The sequence below is a fragment of the Chiloscyllium plagiosum genome, chromosome 6 (assembly GCF_004010195.1).
Source record: "Chiloscyllium plagiosum isolate BGI_BamShark_2017 chromosome 6, ASM401019v2, whole genome shotgun sequence".
Lineage (NCBI taxonomy): Eukaryota > Metazoa > Chordata > Chondrichthyes > Orectolobiformes > Hemiscylliidae > Chiloscyllium > Chiloscyllium plagiosum.
The window spans coordinates 95,899,253-95,922,390 of NC_057715.1; the positions used below are offsets into that span (position 1 = coordinate 95,899,253).

The 23,138-nt window shown below is 39.7% G+C and overlaps 1 protein-coding gene across 5 annotated transcripts in view; it reads left to right on the forward strand.

Annotated features, from left to right (window-relative positions):
- The window catches only part of LOC122550843 (F-BAR and double SH3 domains protein 2-like), a 229,516-nt gene that overhangs the window by 194,929 nt on the left and 11,449 nt on the right, over positions 1 to 23,138 (forward strand). For 3 of the 5 annotated variants that reach the window (XM_043692169.1, XM_043692172.1, XM_043692171.1), the window contains 3 exons: positions 3,819 to 4,039; positions 15,070 to 15,202; positions 17,997 to 18,082. In XM_043692169.1, the coding sequence (XP_043548104.1) occupies positions 3,819 to 4,039; positions 15,070 to 15,202; positions 17,997 to 18,082 (440 nt within the window). The remainder of the gene's footprint in view (positions 1 to 3,818; positions 4,040 to 15,069; positions 15,203 to 17,996; positions 18,083 to 23,138) is intronic. The other 2 variants (XM_043692170.1, XM_043692173.1) reach the window with 1 other exon arrangement.

Genomic DNA, 23,138 nt, shown 5'->3' on the forward strand with positions numbered 1-23,138 from the left:
TCATATACATCTCTATCAAGTCACTTCTCATTCTTCTTCGCTCCAATGAAAAAAGCCCTCGTTCTCTCAACCTTCCTTCATAAGACATGCCCTCCAGTCTAGTCAACATCCTGGTAAACCTGCACCCTCTGTAAAGCCTTGCTATAATGAGGCGACCAGAACTGACGATAATATTCCAAATGTGGTCTGACCAGGGCTTTATAGAGCTGCAGCATAACCTCACGGCTCTTAAACGCAATTCCCCTGCTGATGAAAGCCAACACTTCATACGCCTTCTTACAACCTATCAACTGGGGTGGCAACTTTGAGGGATCTATGGACGTGGGCCCCAAGATCCATTTGTTCCTCCACATTGCCAAGAATCCTGCCTTCAACCCTGTAATCAGCATTCAAATTCAACCTTCCAAAATGAATCACTTCACACTTTACCAGATTGAATTCTATCTGCCATTTATCAGCCCAGCTCTGCGTCCTGTCAATGTCCAGTTGCAACCTACAACGGCCCTCCACACTATCCACAACTCCTCCAACCTTCGTGTCATCGGCAAACTTACTAACCCACCTGTCTACTTCCTCATCCAAGTCATTTATAAAATTCACAAAGAGCAGAGGTCCCAGAACAGATCCCTGTGGAACACCACTGTCACCGAACTCCAGGCTGAATATTTTCTATCTACTACCACTGTCTGTCTTCTATGGGCCAGCCAAATTTCCCTATATCCCATGCCTCCTTTCTTTCTGAATGAGCCTACCATGGGGAATCTTATCAAACGCCTTGCTAAAATTCATATACACCACATCCACTGCTCTATCTTCGTCAATGTGTTTTGTCATATCCTCAAAAAATTCTATAAGGCTTGGGAGGCATGACCTGCCCTTCACAAGCCCATGCTGACTATCTCTAATCAAGCTATGATTTTTCAAATAATCATAAATCCTGTGTCTCAGAATCCTCTCCAATAATTTGCCCACCACTGATGTAAGACTGACCGGTCTGTAATTCCCAGGGTTATACCTATTTGCTTTCTTGAACAAGGGAATAACATTTGCCACCCTCCAATCATCTGGTACGACTCCAGTGGACAGTGAGGATGCAAAGGTGCAGCAATCTCTTCACTCACTTCCCATGGCAACCTTGGGTAAATCCTATCTGGCCCAGGGGACTTATCTATTCTCATGTTTTTCAAAATTTCCAGCACATCTTCCTTAAAATCAACCTGCTTGAGCATATCAACCTGTTTCATGCTATTCTCACAAATGACAAGATTCAGTGAATACTGAAGCAAAGTATTCATTAAGGACCTCCCCTATCTCCTCTGATCCAGGCACAAATTTCCTCCACTGACCTCACTCTGACCATCCTTTTATTCCTCACAAGTGTAGAATGCCTTGGGGTTTTCCTTAATCCTGCCCCCATATAGCTTTCCTAAATCCATTCTTCAGTTCCTTCCTGGCATTGGTAATGCTTTGATTGTCCAATCTAATCAAAACTTTCCAATATCTTCTCTGTCAAAGCCATGGAACTTGCTCAAATGCTGCTCTATCATTTAACAGTCTCAACAACTGCTCATGTTCTGAAGTTCACAGTCCTAATTGCACTTGCCTAGATTCTGGAAACTTCACTCCAGAACCATCTCACAGGCACCAGTTTCAGCTCATCTGCAGACAGCTAACTTCACCATGCTGGTACTGCCCTGTATTTTTCTGAACTCTAATCTTGCTCAGCTGCATAGAGTACGTACTGCTTCTGAGCTTTCTTCACCTTTGTTCTCAGCTACACTGAACTATTAAAGAGACATGGCTTATTCACAGCAATCCCACCCCCCAAAAGCTAGCAACCTTCTCCTCTGCCTTTGACCAGCAAATTAAACTGCTGTTCAGTAACACTTGAACTTTTCTGAGTGAACTATTGAAATTCTAGCAACAATCCTGTTTCCAACCCTCTTCTCTCCCCCCCCCCCCCCCCCCCCCCAATCCACCTTGTTAGGCAAGATTGCATTTAGCAACCAAGCAATCAAATTGGTACAACAACAACAAAAATCAAGACTTATTGGTAAGACTCTTTGTGGTACTCATAAATATGTACCAGGAAGATCCCAAGTTTGATCTTGCCTGTGCTGGGTTAGCATTTTTCAAAATTATTGCCCTATTTATGAACAAATTAGAGAAGGAGTTGAAGAGAAGTGAAGGGATATGCTAATGGGACAAGTACATGGAATTAGGATAACTGTTCATGTAAGGGGTAACGTCAGCATGAATTAGTTGGCATGGATAGTGTATTTTCTGTGAAAATCTTTGTAGTCATAATTACTACTTGGCAGCCCTACTTAAAGGCTTTTTTGAAAAATGTGTATTTATGGGCATTAACAGATGACAGGTTTCGATGTTTCCTTTGATAGTCTTATGACTTCCACTACCTAATCTTATTTATGAAAAGCCAAGCATCACAAGCAACTGACTTAAATGGAGCTGCCCCTCAGCATGGAGGAGTAGAGAAGGATTTTCAATCTCAACCTTGATAATTTCAATTCTGGCAGCATTTGATGGTTTGGTTCAGGGATTACAGGGTCAGGTGGTAGTGGGTTGCAACGGAGAACAGGTATTTCACGACGCTTGCTTTGGAAAAAAATGCTTCGTGATTTCACTCCTGAATGGCTCGTTCTAAATTTAAAATTCTAATCTTTTTTTCTTGTTCTCGATTACCCATAAGATGAAATAGTTCTTTTGTTTTTACTATATCAAATCCCTTTACCATTTTAAATGATAAAATTAGTAAGATTATGTCTGAATTTACCAAAACTCAAAAGAATGCAAGCCAATTAAATGCAACTTGAAATCCCACTCCAACATTATTCTGATGAATTTATGTCCCCTCCAACCCAGTAAATCCTTCCTGAAGTGCACTTCCCAAACTAAATGCAGTACACCAGATGAGGTCTGATTGCGGCTATCTGGAACTGATGCTTAACTTCTACTATTTTATATTTCAGCTTTTTGAGAAAAAGACCAATAATGTTGTGGATATGGTTGTGAAGTGACTGATGTCGCACAAAGAACAGTGCTTATTGTCCAAAGAATAAAAGTTTAAGTCCCACTGCAGTGATTTCAAAATTTGGATCTGGAAATTAAAAGTCACTGAGAAGCTTTTAGATCAACCTGTTCACTTATCAAAAGAAAATGCTAAAAGCAACTTAATTTGCTAGACCCAGACCAGCACAATTGAATTTTACCCAGTTAAAACAAAACCACTAAGTGTGGTTTAAGATATGCCCTTATCTTCTCAATACAAGTAGAAATAGGCAATGTGTTAGTCTTGCTGGTGACCTCATTCTATTTGATTTAAATATTGTAGCAGTGCACTAATGTTCAATGATTAGTATGCATGGACACACAAATACCTTTCCTTCTGTATAATTCTTAATCTCTTACCATTCTGAAAATTTCCAGTTTACTTTGGATTTAATATCTTCCCATGGATTTAATCCTTATCTCACACAGACTTGCTCTCTCAATTAATTTTTCTATGTTTCGTCATTGCAGTGTTTCCTAGCTTCATGTAATCCACAAATTTTAGTCTACAACTTACCATATATGAATGAAAAGCTGAAGCCCCAATACAAATCCTGGCGAAACACCGATGGGCACATCCTGAAAATCAAAGCCGTTTCCCTTATCGTTGAGGTGTTGCTTGCCTGCCAACCAGTTACTATTTTCTTCATCTTGCCATTGGACACAAATTGAAATTAGCAGCTGTATTCAGTTTGGTTTAACTTAGTTAAGATTCTCAGTAATAACAAGAATATTTGTTTCCCATTCAGTTTGTTTTGTGAAGGCACTTTACGATTATGAGGGGCAGACTGAAGACGAACTTTCATTCCCTGAGGGAGCTATCATTAGGATACTAAACAAAGAAAACCAAGAGGACGATGGCTTTTGGGAGGGTGAGCTTAATGGCTGCGTTGGTGTCTTTCCTTCTGTGTTAGTGGAAGAGCTGGCAGGATCTGAGAATGGCGACTCTCAGTGGACTGGAGACACGCAGGTATGTGCGAATTTAACACCCAGGAAAATTTCTAAACGTTGTTTTAATAGTGATGTTACAAGTAGAGAAATTTCCAAGCATCAACATAATTGAAATACATGGAGCCACAGCATAATGAGTGATTGTCATTTCTAATGCAATACTATCTGTCATGTCTGTTTTCAGTTCACTATAACTTTTTCTCTTTTCAACAAACATGGTACCATCAGATACAGCTGACCAAATTTTTACGTTGTAGAATTTTCTGTCAAAGGTAGAAGTTTTCACATGTGATTTGTATTACCCAGAAGAAACTAACATGAAATTTTGTGAATAAAGCAACTGTTTGATCCATGTGAGTAGAATTAATCTTTCTGTGGAGAGATTTGATTTTCCTATGTGCAGAAAGGACAGATCTTTGATGTGGTAAACATTCCAAGAAGCTTCATAAAGGAACAAAAAAGCTGAAATTGAAAAGTTTGAAATATGGGAGAGGAGAATTTTTTACATAGATTTCTAAGACTGAAGCATTGTTGTTTGAAGCAGTAGTCATGTCAACCTTCAAGATTTAATCAGAATGAAGTAACATTTATGCAAGGAATCTATGAAAAACTGCATGTTATGTACTGCTTTGATATTCTACAAAAATTAACACTTTTTTTCAGCCATTCAGTTTGAAATATAAAATCAAAAATCTTAGCGTTTATGACAGTGACAAAGTTTTATTTGGATAGAAAGTGGTATAACACCAAAATTTAAACATTTTGTATTCCAATTATCATACCTCTCCATATCACAAAGTATTTTGCATATTATCACCAGTAATTTCAAATTATATTTTCAGTTTTGTTTTAAATACAGGTTCGTTATATTTGATTATTTACTCTTTTGATTCTTCTCCCTAACAATATCTTTTACATTTTTGAAAAAAAAATTAAAACGTCTTGCTAGGATTATGGGTGTGCCACTTTGCATGCCTATTCTTAAACTAAATGTACATTAACGCCTTATTTCATTATGGTGATAAAAATCTTGCATCGTAAGCTGCAAACTCTCCCAAAGGTACAGCCCAACAGTTTTAATTATTTGTTTTTTTGGTGAGCTTTGCACATAGAAAAGCCTAAAAAGCTGCGGAAATGCAGAATAGAAGGAAATAACATGGTATTTCCTTCCTTCCTCTCCATTAATTTGTTTATGGAACAATGCAGTATTCACAGTCAGCGTTCAGACATATGTAGCTGATTCTATTGAAACATCAGCTGAGTCCTAATCAGAGTTTAATCATGCTGAAAAATTGGATGCAAGGTCATACAGGCTTTTTTTTTTGTTCAAAGCAACTAAGGTGGTCCTTAAAGTCTGTTGCTTCCACAGTTCTTATGGAAATGAAGAGCTCCATAACATTTAGCATTTTCTACCTCTGTGTTGTTTAAACATATGCTGTAGTTCTCCAGATCTAGGTGACTAAAATTCTTTAAATTAGGATTTTGCTCTTATTATTCTCCCATGAATCTTCTCAAGGCCATTGTGTGGTTCAAGGTAAATGTTGCAAAATTCCACCATCTTCAAGCTTGAGGAGGGCGTCCAGGCAAAGTTTTGAACTGTAAGCATGTTAAGTGACTGTGTCTGTGTGTTTGGCAACCCTCTTGAGTTGAACATTTAGATATTTAAATACAGTAAGCTGTGGCAACTATTATCAAAGGATAATCTAGAAAAATAAATTAGTCAATTTATAGTTTACTTGGAAATGAGAAAGAAATCAAGCTAGTTAGCTCATGTAATTGGAAAGTTAAAGAAAAGAATTATTAAATATATAAGGATAAATTATGCCATATTGATTTGTACCAACATGTGAGGAGATAAAGGAACAGATTCATAAGTATACAGTCGTAGTCATAGAGATGTACAGCACAGAAACAGACCCTTCGGTCGAACTCGTCCATGCCGACCAGATATCCCAACCCAATCTAGTCCCACCTGCCAGCACCTGGCCCATATCCCTCCAAACCCTTCCTATTCATATACCCATCCAGATGCCTTTCAACTGTTGCAATTGTACTGGCCTCCACCACTTCCTCTGGCAGCTCACTCCATACACGTACCACCCTTTGCGTGAAACAGTTGTGGTCAGTCAGAAGCACTTAGTGTCTTAGCATAGCTAGCTGGATGGTTCGTTTGTGATAGAGTGACGCTAACAGTGTGGGTTCAGTTCCTGTATTGGCTGAGATCATAATAAGGGTCTCACCTTTTCAGACTTATTCTTTGCCTGGCTTGGTGACCTTCAGGTTAAACCACCAGGTCATCTCTCTCTAATGAAGGAGTAGGACTATGGTGACTTTACTTTTAGTGTCATATATAGATACAGACACACACGCACACAATTATAGTATCACACACATTACATACGTATACACATGGTCAGCTAAAGCTGGAAAGAATAATTCCAGTAATCCCAGGATAAACATAACACCATGTAGTTTGATTATGGGAGTTTTTGGTTGTTAGGGATGGTTACAATTAATGTTGAGATCATAATGATCTCTTTCAACATGGTGAGATCTATTGACTATAAGCTGGTCATCACTAACAGTCATCTGGTAGCAAATATAAGCATAGAGTAAGGATGTTGCATTTGGAAACATCTTTAGTTTATCGATTCAGCAGTTCTAGCTAATCCATCTCTGCCTCTTCCTGAGGTTGCCATTATCAGAAATGGTCTTTTTAGCCAATTTAATTCTATCCAAGTAATATCAAGAAACAGCTGAAGGGACTGGATTCTGCAGAGGCTGTGGGACTTGACACCATGCTGGCAATAGTATTTAAGACATTTGCTCAGAACAGGCTGTGATCCTAGCCAAGCTGTTGCAGTACAGTTACAACACTGACATCTACTTGGCAATAAGGGAAATTGACCAAGTATGTCTTATCTACAAACAGCAAGACAAATCCAAGCAGGCCAATTATTCACCTCATCAGCAGTGTGATGCAAGTTGTCATTGACAGTGCTATTAAGCAGTACCAATCAAAATGAGCAGTGGGCAGATTATTGTTATCTACCAGGTCCACTCAACTGCTGACCTCAATGGAGCCTTGGTCCAAGCATGAAGAAAAGAGCTCAACTTAAGTGGGGAAGTGAGGGTGACTATACTTGATATCAAGTCAGCATTTAACCAAATGTGCCACCAAAGAGCCCTATCAAAACTGGAGTCAAGGAAAATTGGTGGGGAATACTTTCAGATGGTTAAGCCATACCTAGCAAAAAGCAAGATGCTTTCCATTGGAGGGCAATAATTTAGCAACAAGGCAACATTCCAAGAGTTCCCCAAAGTAGTGCCCTAGGCAAAACCTCTTCTGCTTCATCAATTACCTTCCCTCCATCATAAAGTTCACTATACACAATGTACAAATGTTTGTAGTTTATCAGGTATTGAAGCAGCCTAAAAAAAATTTAGGCTTGGGCTGAAAGTGTCAACTAACATTTGTGCCACACAAATGAAAAGCAGTTCCATCTAAAACATGAGTCAATGGAATTGCTACTGCTAAATCCTCCACCACAACATCCTGGGAGTTATCATTGGCCAGAAACTGAAATAGATCAACCAGATAAATGCTGTATCTGAAAGGGCAAATAAGAGACTGGGGGTTCTGTACGAGTAACTCCCCTTCTGACACCTCAAAGCTTGCCCACCTTTTACAAGGCACAAGTTGGGAGTGTGATTAAATACTCTCTATTTGCTGGATGTATTCAGCTCCAATTAAAGTCATGTGTTCGACAGGATCCAGGAAAATGTAGCCAGCTTGATTTGGTGTTCCATCCAACCCCTTCAATGTTCACTCCCTCCACCAGTTACAGTGGATGTAGTGTATACCATCTACAAGATGCACTGCAACAATTCATCCAGCCTGTTCAGACTGTGCATTGTAACCCATGATTATGTCTACATAAGGACAGCAGATACATGTGAATATGATCACACACAAGTTCACTTCCAAGCCAGACACCTTCCTGACTTGGAGATAAGTAGCAGATGGAGTTTAATTTGGATAGATGTGAGATATTGAATTTTGGTAATACAACCAAGGACAGGACTTATAAAATTAATGATGTTACCTGGGGAGTGTCTTAGGATAGAGAGATCGAGCGGTTCAGGTACATAATTCTATGAAATTTGCATCACAGACCAGCTGATTAAGAAAGTATTAAGCATGCTTGCCTTCATTGCTCAGGCCATTGAGTATAAGGATTGGGACATCAGGATGTTAGTGAGGCCTCTTCTGGAGTACTGTGTACAGTTCTGGTCTCCCTATTACAGGAAGGGTATTATTATACTGGAGAGTGCTCAGAAAGGATTTACCAGTATGTTGCCAGGAATGGAGAGTTTGAGATTTAAAAATGGACTGGAAAGACTGAGACTTTTTTCACTGGAGCATAGGATGTTGAGAGGTGACCTTATAGAGGATGATAAAATCATGAGGAGCATGGACAAGATGAATAGCAAAGGTCTTTTCCCTAGGATGGGGTTTTCAAGGCGAGGGGTCATATTTTTAAGGTGAGAGGAGAAAGACTTAACAAGGACATGAGGGGCAACTTTTTTATACAGAGTGGTTTGCGTGTGGAATGAACTGCCAGAGGAATTGGTAGATGCAGGTACAGTTACAACGTTTAATAGATATTTGGATAAATTCATGAATAGAAAATGTTTGGAGGGATTTGGACAAGCGCAGGCATGCAGGACTAGTTTAGTTTGGGAAATGGTCGGCATGGACACGTTGGACTGATGGGTCTGTTTCTATGCTGTATGGTCAAACTGCTGGAGCTCCCAAACCACACAGACTGCAGCAGTTCAAGAAGCTGCTGACCACCATATCCATACGAGTTAGGGATGCGTGATAAGTGTTGGCCCAGCTGGTGAAGTCTACAATCCTGAATGAATGAAACAAGGTTCAGAAGAAACTTTTTTTTTTACTTGGAGAATGATGGGAATCTAGCACTCATTGCTGCAAGCAGTAGTTGAATAAAGTTGTATAGGTGCATTTGATAAAGAAAGCAGTTATGGGTTAGATAAGATACAATGGAAGGGGGCTCCAGTGAAGCAATGTTGTTGGACTGGTGGCCTGTTTCTGTGCTTTATATTCTGTTTATTCTATGATTTTTGACTTGCTTAATGAGGAATGGAGCAAGTTGAGGCTTACTGCTGGAGAAAATCAAATTCAACACATCTATTGGAATAGATGCACACGGCTAAACAGGGGGAGGGGTTAAAAAGTGAGGAGAATATTTTTTAAGAGGGGAGAAGAAAGGAAAGACTGAAGTATTGACTCTGATATTTCTATAGAAGGTGCAGTGGTGCCAAAACATTGAGAAAGCTGTATAAAAGAATGAGTCCAAATAATTGAAACTCCAAATTAAATAGTTGGTCTGTCAAGGTGTAAAGCATTTAAAGTAAAATTGTCGGGTTAAGTATTAGTAATTATATGGAGGAATCTAATAATATAATAGATAGGAAAATAGGAAGGGGAGGAGGGCATTTAGTTCGATCACAGCTGATCTATATCATCTGTATCTGTTTTAATTTTGTAACCCATACTATCCTTGCCTGAAGATCAAGCAATCTCAGTTTTGAAACTCTCAATTAACCTAGTGTCAACAAGGGAGGGATTTTTAGGCTTTTACTACCTGATGTGAATACTTTCTGACATTACCACTTAAGGGCCTAGTTTTCATTTCAATGTTGCCACCTTGTTCTGGATCCTACCACCAGAGAAAATTAGATTCTATGTTATCAAGTTCTTTCATCATAACCATTTTTATTTGATCACTCTTTTATCTTCTATACTCCAAGGGATGTAAGTCTAGTCTATGTAATCTGTCCTCCTAATTTGACCCTCTTAATTCTGATATCATTCTAGTGAATCTACATTCCACCCTTCCTAGGTCAGCATTTCCTTCCTGAGCTGTAGTGCCCAGAGCTGAAAGCACTAATCCAGCTGCGACATAACATAACATCTCTTTGTACTTCACCCCCTGTTGAAGTAAAGGCCAACATTCCATTAGAATGTTTACATAATTATTTTCGATAATTTCTATGCTCAAACCACTAAATCTCTTTACTCATCTGTAGTTCATAGTTCCATTTGACAAGTCTGCATCCTTGCTAATCCTGGTTACAACACCTTCAAAAGGATATGGAGAGGGAAACGGGAGGGTAGGTGGCAGTATTTCAAAAGGATTTCACTACAGCATTAAACCTTCGCCAATTGCATAAAAATGGACTTTATATGAATAGTGTTGAAAAGTAATGAAGAAAATCGTATAATTATATGCATCACAGGCCTCAAAATAATGAAAAATATAGAAAGATAAAACAGACTTTAGCCCATTGAGTCTGCTGATTCATTTGCAGAGTAATCCGGTTAGTCCTACTGCGTTGCTTTTGCCCACAGTTCAAGAATTTTTTTATCTCCTTAAAATATTTATGAAATCGCCCTTCAAAGGCCATTGTATCCACAGACTATCAGAAACTGCATTCCTCTGTCTCCTTTGGTGTTGACCCTTCAGCCATTAAAAACATCTCTTTATACATTCACTGTAAACCTTTCATAACATTAAACACATTTGACAAATCTCTTAGCTTCGGCAGAAAAGCAAAATACTGTAAAACAGAAAATGCTGGAAAGTTTCAAGTGATCAAGCATCACCTACAGAGAGGAAGTTTATATTTCAAATCAATGATGTTTCACCTTTGTCAGTTTTCAGCTATTTATCGTGGAAGTGAGCTGTACTAAGAGAAGAGGTTAGAGAAGTGCAGAACAGAAGTTTATTGTGAACAGGAGGGTAATTAGCAGAAATTCAGGTGAATTAACTGTTGAGTCCTGAACGCATCCAACTTTAATTCTTGAAAGAAGTTTGGGAGTTGACAGCAGTGGCTCGAAGGTTTTGTTTCCATCCTGTTTAGATGCACAAATTATGTAATGACGCTGGCCAACAGTCATGGAACGCCTCTGTTTGGAAAGAGTGAGCACCATTTATGGGAAAACTTAAAATTCATAGTCAAGATAAAATTAGCGTGTTTTAAGAAATACCTGAGTTAATTGAAGAGAGCAAGTTAAATATATTTATCACACATTTAGCAGTGCTTTTTGAATTAAAGGGTAAAGAAAATACAACAAAAGGTATTTCATGCAATGCTGGACAAAAATATCAAGGTTTTAGCAATCAGTGTGGAAGACTGAAGTAGTCTTGGCAGTTGTGGCTAGGTTGAGCTGCATCTGAATGCATATTTGTGCATTTCCTGAGGTGACAGATTGAGATTTTTTTACCCTATTTCTAACCTTTTGGCCTTCCACAAGCTCTCTTTATGATATTTTAAATGAGCAGCTTGAGTGCAATGCAGGCATTTTCACAAGCAGTCTCTTAGCAACCTCCCATTTTTCTTGATATGTGCCAGCTTTTTGACATGGGTCTTTATCTGCATTTGTCTTTGTTTCTAAATTATCTCTGTTCATACATTTTCCCTCTTTACATTGTTCTTCTGTTCAAATAAAGAATACTGGGATACAATCTAACAAAGGTATTTCTATTGCTGTAAAAAGACATTTTGTTGAAGCTTTCAAGACAATTGAAAGGAATACCAAACTAAACAGAAAGCAACTTTTTTATACGTTGAGAGTGCAGATTGTGCAAGTGGATGCTGATACAGGCATTCCCTTGGAGAAAATATTTTTACTCTTAAATATATACATTGGAATTCTTCATGTCCAATAAGTTTGGCCTTTTTGGCAACCTCCTAAATACAACCTGAACAATGTGTTCATTGTGCAAACTTGTTGTTGTAATAGGGCACCTCAAAGCCATCCTGCAGGATAATGACTACCCTGATCAAAGCATTTCTTGTGTGAATCTCTTGAACAGACCTAAGACTGTCGCTTTTCGATCTGAAAAATACTGTTTTATGCTGCTGTGCAGGAGCAATACGATTGTCGTTCACCATCAAAAGGATGGTGCCATTAAGTCAAAAGGATGTTCTGTCCATCACACACATGAGTGATGTGTACAAGAATTTCAGTGCTGGTGTGATTCTAGGTTTGTAAACCATATATCAGTCATATCAAACAGCATATGCTTGTTCACAACAAGCAAAATTCTGACTCAGTCTATGTAATCTACTGACAACTTTCAAATGTCCAACATTTGCTACATAATTCTGAGTGTGCATACAATTATGCTTACAATTTAGGATTGAGAATCTGGCTCGCAGTGTAGCACTTTACTGGAAACTATTAAAACATAGGGCTCTGTTCTTTGCAAACAAAAGAACATGCAATGCACCTATTTCAATACAGCAAAATAGATGACAGCCATTCACTGGTTCATTTCTCACAGCAGTGTCTTGACTAATAAGAGTGAATATGCATGATTTCAAATTTGTAGCCTGACTGTTACTGTTCATAAACTGGTGCATTGTCCATGGCATTGCCACTACCAATCAAAGTTTACTTACCAAACAATCAGCATGCGTCTCTAATGCAGTATAAACATTGTTTCCCCTCTACTTTGATATTTTTTGTGAATTATCCTGATGAGCACAAGACAGAAGAACAGTACAGCACAGGAACAGGCCCTTTGACCCACCAAGCCTATGTCAATGCATGATGCCTTTCTAAACTAAATATATTTTGCCTCTATGCAGTCCATATCCCTCTATTCCTCACTTATTCATGTATCTGTCAAGATGCTTCTTAAATGTTGCTATTGTATCTGTTTCTACCACCTCCTTTGGCAGCACATTCCAGGTAATTACCATCCTCTGTGTTTAAAAAAAAACTTGCTTCTCTCATCTCCTTTAAACTTGCCCCCTTTTTAACTTAAGTTAATGTCCACTAGAAATTGACATTTCTACCCTGGGAAAAAGACTGACCATCCATTCAATCCATGCCTCTCATAATTTTGTGACTCCTACCAAGTCACGTCCTCGACCTCCGACATTCACATGAAAACAAAGTTTGCCGAATCTCTCCTCCGAGCAAATACTGTCCAAAATAGGAATTTCCTGGTAAATCTTTTCTGTACCACCTCTAAAGCCTTCACATCCTTTTGGTAGTGTGGCGACCGGAACTGTGCACAAAATTCCAAAACCTATAACAAAATGTTTCTTTTTTCAGCGATACTCAAGCCTTTTGTGTTATCATTTGTCATGACTACTCATAGTCTTATTTCCAGAAAATTTATAAATTTACTTATCCATCAAGAGGTTATTTAAAAACATAAAAGCTTTGAATAGTATGTGTTGTTTTCCAACTAGCAGGCAGTGACTAGTGGGGTAATGCAGAGATCAGTGCATAGACCCCAGCTATTCTTCATATATCTAGTTCCTTCATCAAAATAATATATAATATCTCCAAGTTTCCAATGTCACAAAGTTGGGTGGGCAGGTGAACTGTGGAGGGTGCAGATATGCCTCAGTGTGATTTGGACAAGTTGAGTGAGTGGGAAAATGCATAGCAGATGAAATATAGCATGGATAAATGAGAGGTTATCCACTTTGGTAATAAACACAGGAAGGCAAATCATTATCTGAACGGCAATAGATTGGGAAAAAGGGAGATGAAACAAGATCTGAATATTCTTGCACAGCAGTTGTTGAAAGTAGGCATTCAAATGCAGAAGTCAGTGAGGAAGGCAATTTTGGTTTGATTTATTATCGTCACAAGTACTGAGATACAGTGAAGAGTATTGTTTTGCTAACCAGATAAATCATACCTTACATAAGTACATCAGAGTAATGGAACAGAATGCAGAATATCATGTTACAGCTACAGAGAAAGATCAACTCTAACATGACAAAACCATTCTTAAGAACAGCAGGGAAGTAGCTGTTCTTGAATCTTTTGGTATGTGTTTTCAACCTTTTGTATCTTCATCATTTAAGAAACTGTAGACCACCAGGACTCTATGCCTGATTAGAAGAGTGTGGAAAAGTGTACAACCAGATGGGAAGGGTCTTTGATTATGTTGGCGAATTTCCTGAGGCAGCAGGAAGTATATACAATAAATGTAAATGGTATAGCTGGCCTTCATAGCAAAAGGATTCAAATAAAGGAGGAGGGATGTCTTGCTGCAATTGTACAGGGACTTGGTGAGACCACATCTGGAGTATTGTGTTCAGTTTTAGTCTCCTTATCTGAGGAAGTATTTTCTGGCTATAGAGGGAGTCCAGTGAAGGTTTACCAGACTGATTGCTTGGATGGTAGGACTGACAGAGTTAGGAGAGACTACATCAGTTAGGATTATATTCACTGGAGTTTAGAAGAATGAGGGGGAATCACATAGAAACCTAGTTAATTCTAACAGGATTAGACAAAATAAATAGAGCAAGTGTTCACAATTTCTGGAGTTTCCAGAACCAGTGATCACAGTTTAAGGATATGGGGTAGGCCATTTATGACTGAGATGAGGAGAAATTTCTTCATCCAGACAATAGTGAACTTGTGGAGTTCTCTGCCACAGAAAGTGGTTGAGGCCAAACATTGAATGTTTTCAAGGAGGAGTTAGATATGGTTTTTGAAATTAAAGGGATCAAAGGGAATGGGGAAAATGCGGCGAAAGGGTACTGAGTTAGATGATCAATCATTATTATGTTGAATGAGGCAGCAGTTCAAAGGGCCGAATGGCTTCCTACTCCTATTTTCTGTTTTTACAGGATGACTGATGATCAATTTCACAGGTAAGTTATGCATTTACAAAATAAGTTGACCATGACACAGCTTGCCCGTGAATCTTTCAGCATCAGTATAGTATTTACAATTATCAGAATCAAATTCTGGTTTTCATTAACTTGTGTAAATATATATAAGTTATTGCTTTTTGTGCTGTCCTTGAGGATATGATGAAATTGCAGGCTCTTGTTGGTGAAAACAACTTACAATAGAAACTTTATCTGGATTAATAAATTTATTAAGGCAGGGGAATAAACAAAGACATTCATTACAAAAATGTTTGGACTGATATGCATAATAATATGAGGAATTATCAGCCCCTCTCAATTATTTTTAAGCAGGTATCTCCATCCTCAAGACCACAGGCCAGTCTTCCTTCATTACCATTGTATGATCAGCCACCTTCCAGCCCTTTCAGCAGTCCAGACAAGACAGGATCACAATCCTTCCCCAGATCACCTTCAGTAACAGGTAAAGTATGGACACTCTGCCACAACGTAAGGTAAAATCACCATAGTCCTACTAAACCATAAAGTTATGCTCGCTTTATTAGAGAGAACTGACTAGTACTGATTTAACCTTGAGGGTCACCAACCCTCAGATGAGGGGAATGGTTGAGGAGAGTCCTTCATGGAAACCTCAGCCAGTGCAGGAGTTGAACCCACACTGTTGGCATCGCACTGCACCACAAACCAGCCATCTAACCAGCTGAGCTAACCAAACCCCTGTACCAGAGCATCTGAGTTATGCGTTATAATAACTGATTTTATTAACTATTTACACACAGGATCACCATAGCTTATGAGTTAGATTTTTTTCAGGCGCCATTTCCTCTCAAAATATCAATTGGAAGCCTGAGTACCAGAAAGCCAGCTGTCTTGCAGCCATTTCACACTGGAGGCTGTTTTGCTTTTCTGTAGTTGAAACTGCTAACCTGAGTATGGATAAGTTCTGCACTGGAAAGCTACCAGCTAACCTGACTGTCTTACCCAGGCAATGCAAGCTTATGTTATTGCAACTGCTGCAACTACGTTCAGTCCCTGAAAAAGAGGTGGTTATCAGGCCAAACTTCGAGCTAAATATTGTCAGGATGTGGCCTCGAGGCACAGCAAGAATGTTGGATTGGACAGGCTTACGAGGCCAGGAGTGAAGGTTTAAAGGTGGAGAGTGACAGTCTGGGATCAATTCCTCTGATTTGTACTGAGACTCAAAAGGATATCACCCCCATACCTGGTGCTGACATGCACAGTACAAGCTGCTGGGCAACCCACTTAGCATGCGCTTCCACCTGCTCTGGATAGAGTAGCTACAGAGGTTAAATGAGGCATTTAAGTGGTCATTAGTTGGCTACATGAGTGTCTCAATAGGTGTCTCTCAGGGTGAATGACGCATTGAGAATAGACAAGAAGTCAGTTGGAAGGTCACACAGTATTTTACAAGCCTGCTCCATTCCCCCCATCAGATCTTCCAACATGTTGACAGAGTCTCTAAAATCCAGCTCTCTGGTGAATGGTGAACATCATTCAGATGTCTTTTAAATGCTGGTACCATCCCCCTGTTCTACAAGTATAATTGCCCAGAACTTCCAAGACATGTTCAGGACCATGTGACAGTCCAAACGTGCTGACAATGTGGGATTTACCTGGAGCAGTTGAAATTTTCAGTGGGCAATTACCCATTATCTAGAACCCTCCAAAAAAGGTCCCCAACTGTTAATTAAAGTAGAAGATTTTGAATGATTCCAACTGACTTACTGAATAGTTCACTAAGAATAGTTAGTATTCAACACCTGCTCTAACATCTGGCTAACTATGAAACTGACTTCCCAGTCATTCGTGTACTGACATTCCCCATAGACACCCATCCCATGCATCCGAGCTGAGGCCGCACCCCCTAATAAAATCCACTACTCCCACCTCAGATTCAACTCCCCCCTCCTGAACTGTCTGTACCAACCTGAACTGACTTTGTATCCATCTGACCCTCCCCTCCTCAGCTTAATGCACCCACTTTCTCTTCACCCTAACTCCTTCCTACCATCCCCCTAATTCCACCTGCCACTTACACACTTGTGTTCTTTCAGCACTTGTCAACAGTGGCTGGAGGACCTTTAAATCTTGAAATACAATACCTAATGTACTTAAAAGGTATATAGATTCAGTGCCAGTTCACTTCATTGCTGATTTTGTGGATCTTTGGCATGGACTACACTGTTCTGGCTGGGAAGTCTCATGGCTCAGAAGTTCACAAGTAGAATTCCTCCACGATAATTGGTATATTTCTTTAATAAAATAATATCGCAGATGCTAGAAATCTACAATAAACACAGAATTCTGGAAACCCACTAGGTCTGTAGAAAGAGAAACTGTTCACGTTTTGAGTCCAGTATAACTTCAGAAAGTTCTGAAGAAGAGATGTACCAAACTCAAAACATTAATTCTGTCTCCTCTCTAAAGGTGCTGCCAGACCTGCTGAATTTCTCCAACATTCTCTGTGGTTTTGGTATATGTCTTTGTGTGATTAGGAACAGAATTGAGCTTTCTGATCATGATTGAAAGATCTGGGACAATATTTTGAGTTCTACTTGGAATTAAAATGGGTACAAATGGAGTCCAAAGCTGTTATTTTAATCTGTCAATGCAAGATACACTTAAAGTCATAGAGATGTACAGCACGGAAACAGACCCTTTGGTCCAACTCATCCATGCCGACCAGATAGCCTAATCTAATCTAGTTCCATTTGCCAGAACTTGGCCCATATCCCTCTAAATACTTCCTATTCATATACCCATTCAGATGTCTTTTAAATGCTGTAAATGTATCAGCCTCCTCCACATCCTCTGGCAGCTCGTTCTATACACGTACCACCCCCTGTGTGAAAAAGTTGCCCCTTAGATCCCTTTTAAATTCTTCCCCTCTCACCCTAAATGTATGCCCCTCTATTTCTGGAATCCCCCACCCCAGGGAAAAGACCTTATCTGTTTACCCTATCCATGCCCCTCATGACTTACACTCCAGACAAAACAGCCCCAGCTTATTCAGCCTTCCTCTATATCTCAAATCTTCCAACACTGGCAACGTCCTTGTAAATCTTTTCTGAACCCTTTCAAGTTTCATGACGTCTTTCCGATAGGAGGGAGACCAGAATTGCGCACACTATTCTAAAACTGGCCTAACCAATAATCAAAAACACTTGTAGCTGTCATGAACATCTGTGCTTATGATGACATTGTATCAGAGTGTACTTCTTGGATTCAATTTTCAGATCATGAAAGCTTACTTTTGGAAGCATCCACTAATCAACAGCCACAGAGATACACACCAGAAACATCAATTGGGAAAATCCGACCGGTATGTTCTGCATAATGCTTTTCAGTCATAAAGTGTTGCAACTAACATTGTAATGAAGCTGTAGAGTGGTTCTGTTTCAACCTACAGGTGACTTTTAAAGACATTAGCTGGTACTGATGTACAGTTCTGTAAGTGTGCATGTCTGTTCAGTGACCATTCTTCAGGTGTACCTAGGGCTAGTGTGTTTTGTTCGCTGTGGAACATTAAACCATCTTATTTGACAACTGTAAATATATGTACCAGCATGTGTTATCTCAAGCATGTGAACTCCAACTGATGTATTTTTATCCATCCAACCCTGGGGACACGAAAGATAACTTAAGTACCAATATAAAATACACAAGCTGTGACAAAGTGTAAAATGAAGTTTGAAGGATTAGAATGCAAGTGACATCATTATGTTAGAGATCACATGGTAAGGATGTCTTGTTAAGTCTTTGGAAACAGACATGTTTCAAGTACTTCGCGTAACTCAAGTCTGGATGATGAGTGGTTTGAAGGGGAAATTGAGTATGGTAGTGTCCCCATGTATCTGCTGCCCTGGTCTTTCAGGGTGGCAATGCCCAGTGCTTTGGAAGATGCTGTCGAAGGTTCATTGGTCAGTTTCTGCAGTGCAATATGTAGATTGTACAGTGTTGCTACTGACTGTCGGTGCTTGAGGGAGTGGATGTTTGTGCATGTGATGCCAATCAAGTGGGCTGCTTGTCCTGGATAGTGTCAAGCTTCTTGAGTGTTGTTGGAACTGCCCTTCACAGGCAAGAGGGAAGTATTCAATCACACTCCTGACTTTGACCTTCTAGATAGTGGACAGGATTTGGGGAGTCAGGAGGACAGTTCAAAGCTGCTGTGCTCTAGCTTTTGATGAGCTCTTGTAGCCACTGCATTTATAAGGATGGTAAAGTTCAGTGTCAGCTTAATGGTAATCCTAAGTATGTTGACAATGGGGGATTGAGTGATGGTAAGACATTGAATGTGAAGGGATGATGGTTAGATTCTCTCTTGTTGGAGATGGCCATTGCCTGGCACTTTATGTGGCACAAGTATTACTTTCCACTTTTCATTGTTAACCTACATATTATCCAGGTCTTACAGCATATGGACATGGATTGCGTCAATATCTGGGAAGTCACAAATTGTTGAAACTCGTGCAATCATCAGGAAATATCTCAACTTCTGAGCTTCAAATGGGACGATGAAGCAGCTGAAGATAGTTGGGCCTAGGATACATTATTGCAAATCTCCTACAGAGATGTTCTGAAGATGAGATGGTTGATATCCAACAACCATAACTGTTTTCCTTTGTGCCAGATATGACTTCAACCAGTGGAGAGATTCCTCTGATTCCCATTGACTCTAGATTTGTTCTGATTCTTTGGTGCCACACGTCAAACACAATATGTTAGAATGATGTTAGGAGCATTTAATTCTCGAATTCAGCTTATTATCCACATTTGAACCAAGGTTGGCGGAACCCAACCTGAGTGTTAGTGAGAAGATTATTGTTAAGCATGTGCTAATTGATAGCAGTGTTGATTTGATTAGAAGATTAGATTAAATTCCCTACAGTGTGGAAACAGGCCCTTCGGCCCAACAAGTCCATACCAACCCTCTGAAGAGTAACCCACCCAGACCCATTTCCCTCTGTGTAATGCACCTAACACTATGGGCAATTTAGCATGGCCAATCCACCTGACATACACATCTTTAGGCTATGGGAGGAAACCGGAGCACCCGGAGGAAACCCACGCAGGCACGGAGAGAATGTGCAAACTCCACACAGACAGTCGGCTGAAGCTGGAATCGAACCTGGGTCCCTGGCGCTGTGAGGCTGCAGTGCTAGCCACTGAGCCACTGTGCTGCCCTATTGATGGCACTCTCCATCATTTTATTGATGATTGAAAGTTGACTAATGGAGCAACAATTGGCCAGGTCAGATTTGTCCTGCCTTTGTTCACAAGGCATTCTTATGTAATTTTTCACATTATCAGGTAAATGTAGCTGTACTGGAACAGCTTGGCTTGGAGTGCAGCAAACTCTAGAACACCCGTCTTCACTGCTATTGTTGGAATGTTGTGTAGGCCTGTAATTTTTGCAATATCCAGTGCCTTGAGCTGTTTCTTGATATCACAAGCAGCGAATCGAATTGGCCGAAGACTGGCATCCACGATGCTGGAGACCTCCAGTGGATGCAGAGATGGGTCAACCACTTAGATTAAATGAGATTAGATTCCCTACCCTATGGAAACAGGCCCTTCGGCCCAACTAGTCCACACCAACCCTCCGAAGAGTAACCCCCCCCACCTCACATTTACCCCTGGCCAATGCAACTAACTCTATGGGCAATTTAGCATGACCAATTCACCTCACCTGCACATCTTTGGACTGTGGGAGGAAACCGGAGCACCCGGAGGAAACCCAAGCAGACACTGGGATAATGTGCAAACTCCACACAGACAGTCGCCCGAGGTTGGAATCGAACAGGGTCCCTGGCACTGAGAGGCAGCAGTGCTAACCACTGAGCCAACATGCCGCCTTTTTGGCACTTCTGGATCAATATTGTTTGAAATATCATTACGTTATACCCACTTGTTAGCCTCCTGCTGCAAATTGCTGGATTTATAGTTTCAACATGCGTCTTTGGCATTTACACGGTGCTTAAAAGTGATTAAACGATTTACCTTCAGCATGTAATTGATGACACCAGTTTCTAAGAATGAAAAGTTATCCTCCAAAAAGACAATGGAAAAAAAATTGGCACATTAAAGCTACTAATTATCGAAGTCAAATGGAAAAATGTGCAAGAATTGGAGATAACTAGCTCCATAATAGTTTGGTGCCATTATCTATAAATGGAAATTTCAGACAGACTGATGTTTAATGTCTGCAACCATGTAGCAAAAATCAAATTGGCATACATTGATGCACACTGTACAGAAAATTTAGCCATCTATTATAAATGATGTGATAACTAGATATTTAGAAAAAAATGGTGAAATTAAATGGAGTCAATATGGATTTGTGAAAAGGAAATCTGGTTTGACAAAACATACCATATTATTCGAGTTATTATTTTGAAGATTTTACTTCTAGCATAAACAATGAAAAACCAGTGAGTGTGGAATATTTTAGTTCCCAGGTTTCTAATTGAGTGCATGAATTGAATGGCGGGGTTGGAACTATGTTCTATGTCTAGTGATACTACAAGTACACCAAAGCCGCCTCTTAAAAAATACTGGAGCAGCAGAATATGTTGCTCACCACTTTCATTCCACACTTATTCTCCATGCATCAAATAGTCTGACAAAAATTGAACAGGAAACTCCAAGTGAACTAGGCTCCGATGCTGCTCTTTCATGGGAAATGAACAGGCTAGATGAGGAATCAAAAAATATAAAAACAAGCTTCTTAATTTTGAGTTGACAGGAGGACGTCATCAAAAATGAAGTAATCCATCAAACTCACCAGGTTGACCAAGAGTCATCATAACTAATTCAGCTGATAATGACCTTGTGCTTAGTCCCTTAACTGTACACTTACAGTCTTTATAATTGGAAAACTATTAGGAAATTTGAGTTAGCCAATCAAGAAACATTTAAATCCTCTCCCTCTACAACTGACTGTACATAACGGGAGGAGAAACTTGACCAGTTGGAACGAAGTCCAGTTCAATTTAGCATCCTGGTAGGTTACTTATTCATGCAAATAGCAAGGGTGAAGAAGGACCATGTTGTTTGTCACAGGATTGTGATAGAATAATGTCCTAGTTGTTTTAATATGGCGGTGAACCCTTCTGTTAATTAAACCAAACACCCAGGAAAGCTCACCCCTCATCATAATCTGTTAAATTATGAGTGGCAGATAATTCCCAAATTCCACTATTTAAAGAAAATAGTATCAATTTATTTTGAACTCTAAAAGTGAATATTAAATAACAACTATTCACAACTCCAAGCCCCCCTTTCTCTCAACTGCTTATTACCTGCCTCCAACTCTATGACAATATGCTATTCCAATTAGACACGTATTAAAATTACATCAACTTAATTTCAAAAGCACACAACCGCTGTCATCTTCTGTGACTTCACTCTTCTGTGTGCAGAATTCCCTGGGTCGTCGTCTTTCCCTTTTACTTTGAATATGTTTCAATGAAAGGATACCTTTGATAGAGAGTGTTTCTTAATTTCTTGGGTCTCTCTCAATTTTGGCTCTCTCTCCAATTTTCAAAATGTCTGCATTTTAATACCCCCAAAATCGGATCGTCTCATTGGTTCTATGTTGACAAAACAATAAATTCAAACTCAATTGGGTTTTGGTATCCTGGGATAGTATTTAGAACATAGAACAGTACAGCACAGAACAGGCCCTTCAGCCCATGATGTTATGCCGACCACTGATTCTCATATATGCACCCTCAAATTTCTGTGACCATATGCATGTCAGTAGTCTCTTAAATGTCCCCAATGACCTTGCTTCCACAATTGCTGCTGGCAACGCATTCCATGCTCTCACAACTCTCTGTGTAAAGAACCCGCCTCTGACATCCCCTCTATACTTTCCTCCAACCAGCTTAAATCTATGACCCCTCGTGTTAGTCATTTCTGCCCTGGGAAATAGTCTCTGGCTATCGACTCTATCTATGCCTCTCATTATCTTGTATACCTCAATTAGGTCCCCTCTCCTCCTCCTTTTCTCCAATGAAAAAAGTCTGAGCTCAGTCAACCTCTCTTCATAAGATAAGCCCTCCAGTCCAGGCAGCATCCTGGTAAACCTCCTCTGAACCCTCTCCAAAGCATTCGCATCTTTCCTATAATAGGGCGACCAGAACTGGATGCAGTATTCCAAGTGCGGTCTAACCAAAGTTTTATAGAGCTGCAACAAGATCTCATGACTCTTAAACTCAATTTCCCTGTTAATGAAAGCCAAAACACCATATGCTTTCTTAACAACCCTGTCCACTTGGATGGCCATTTTAAGGGATCTATGTACCTGCACACCAAGATCCCTCTGTTCCTCCACACTGCCAAGAATCCTATCCTTAATCCTGCACTCAGCTTTC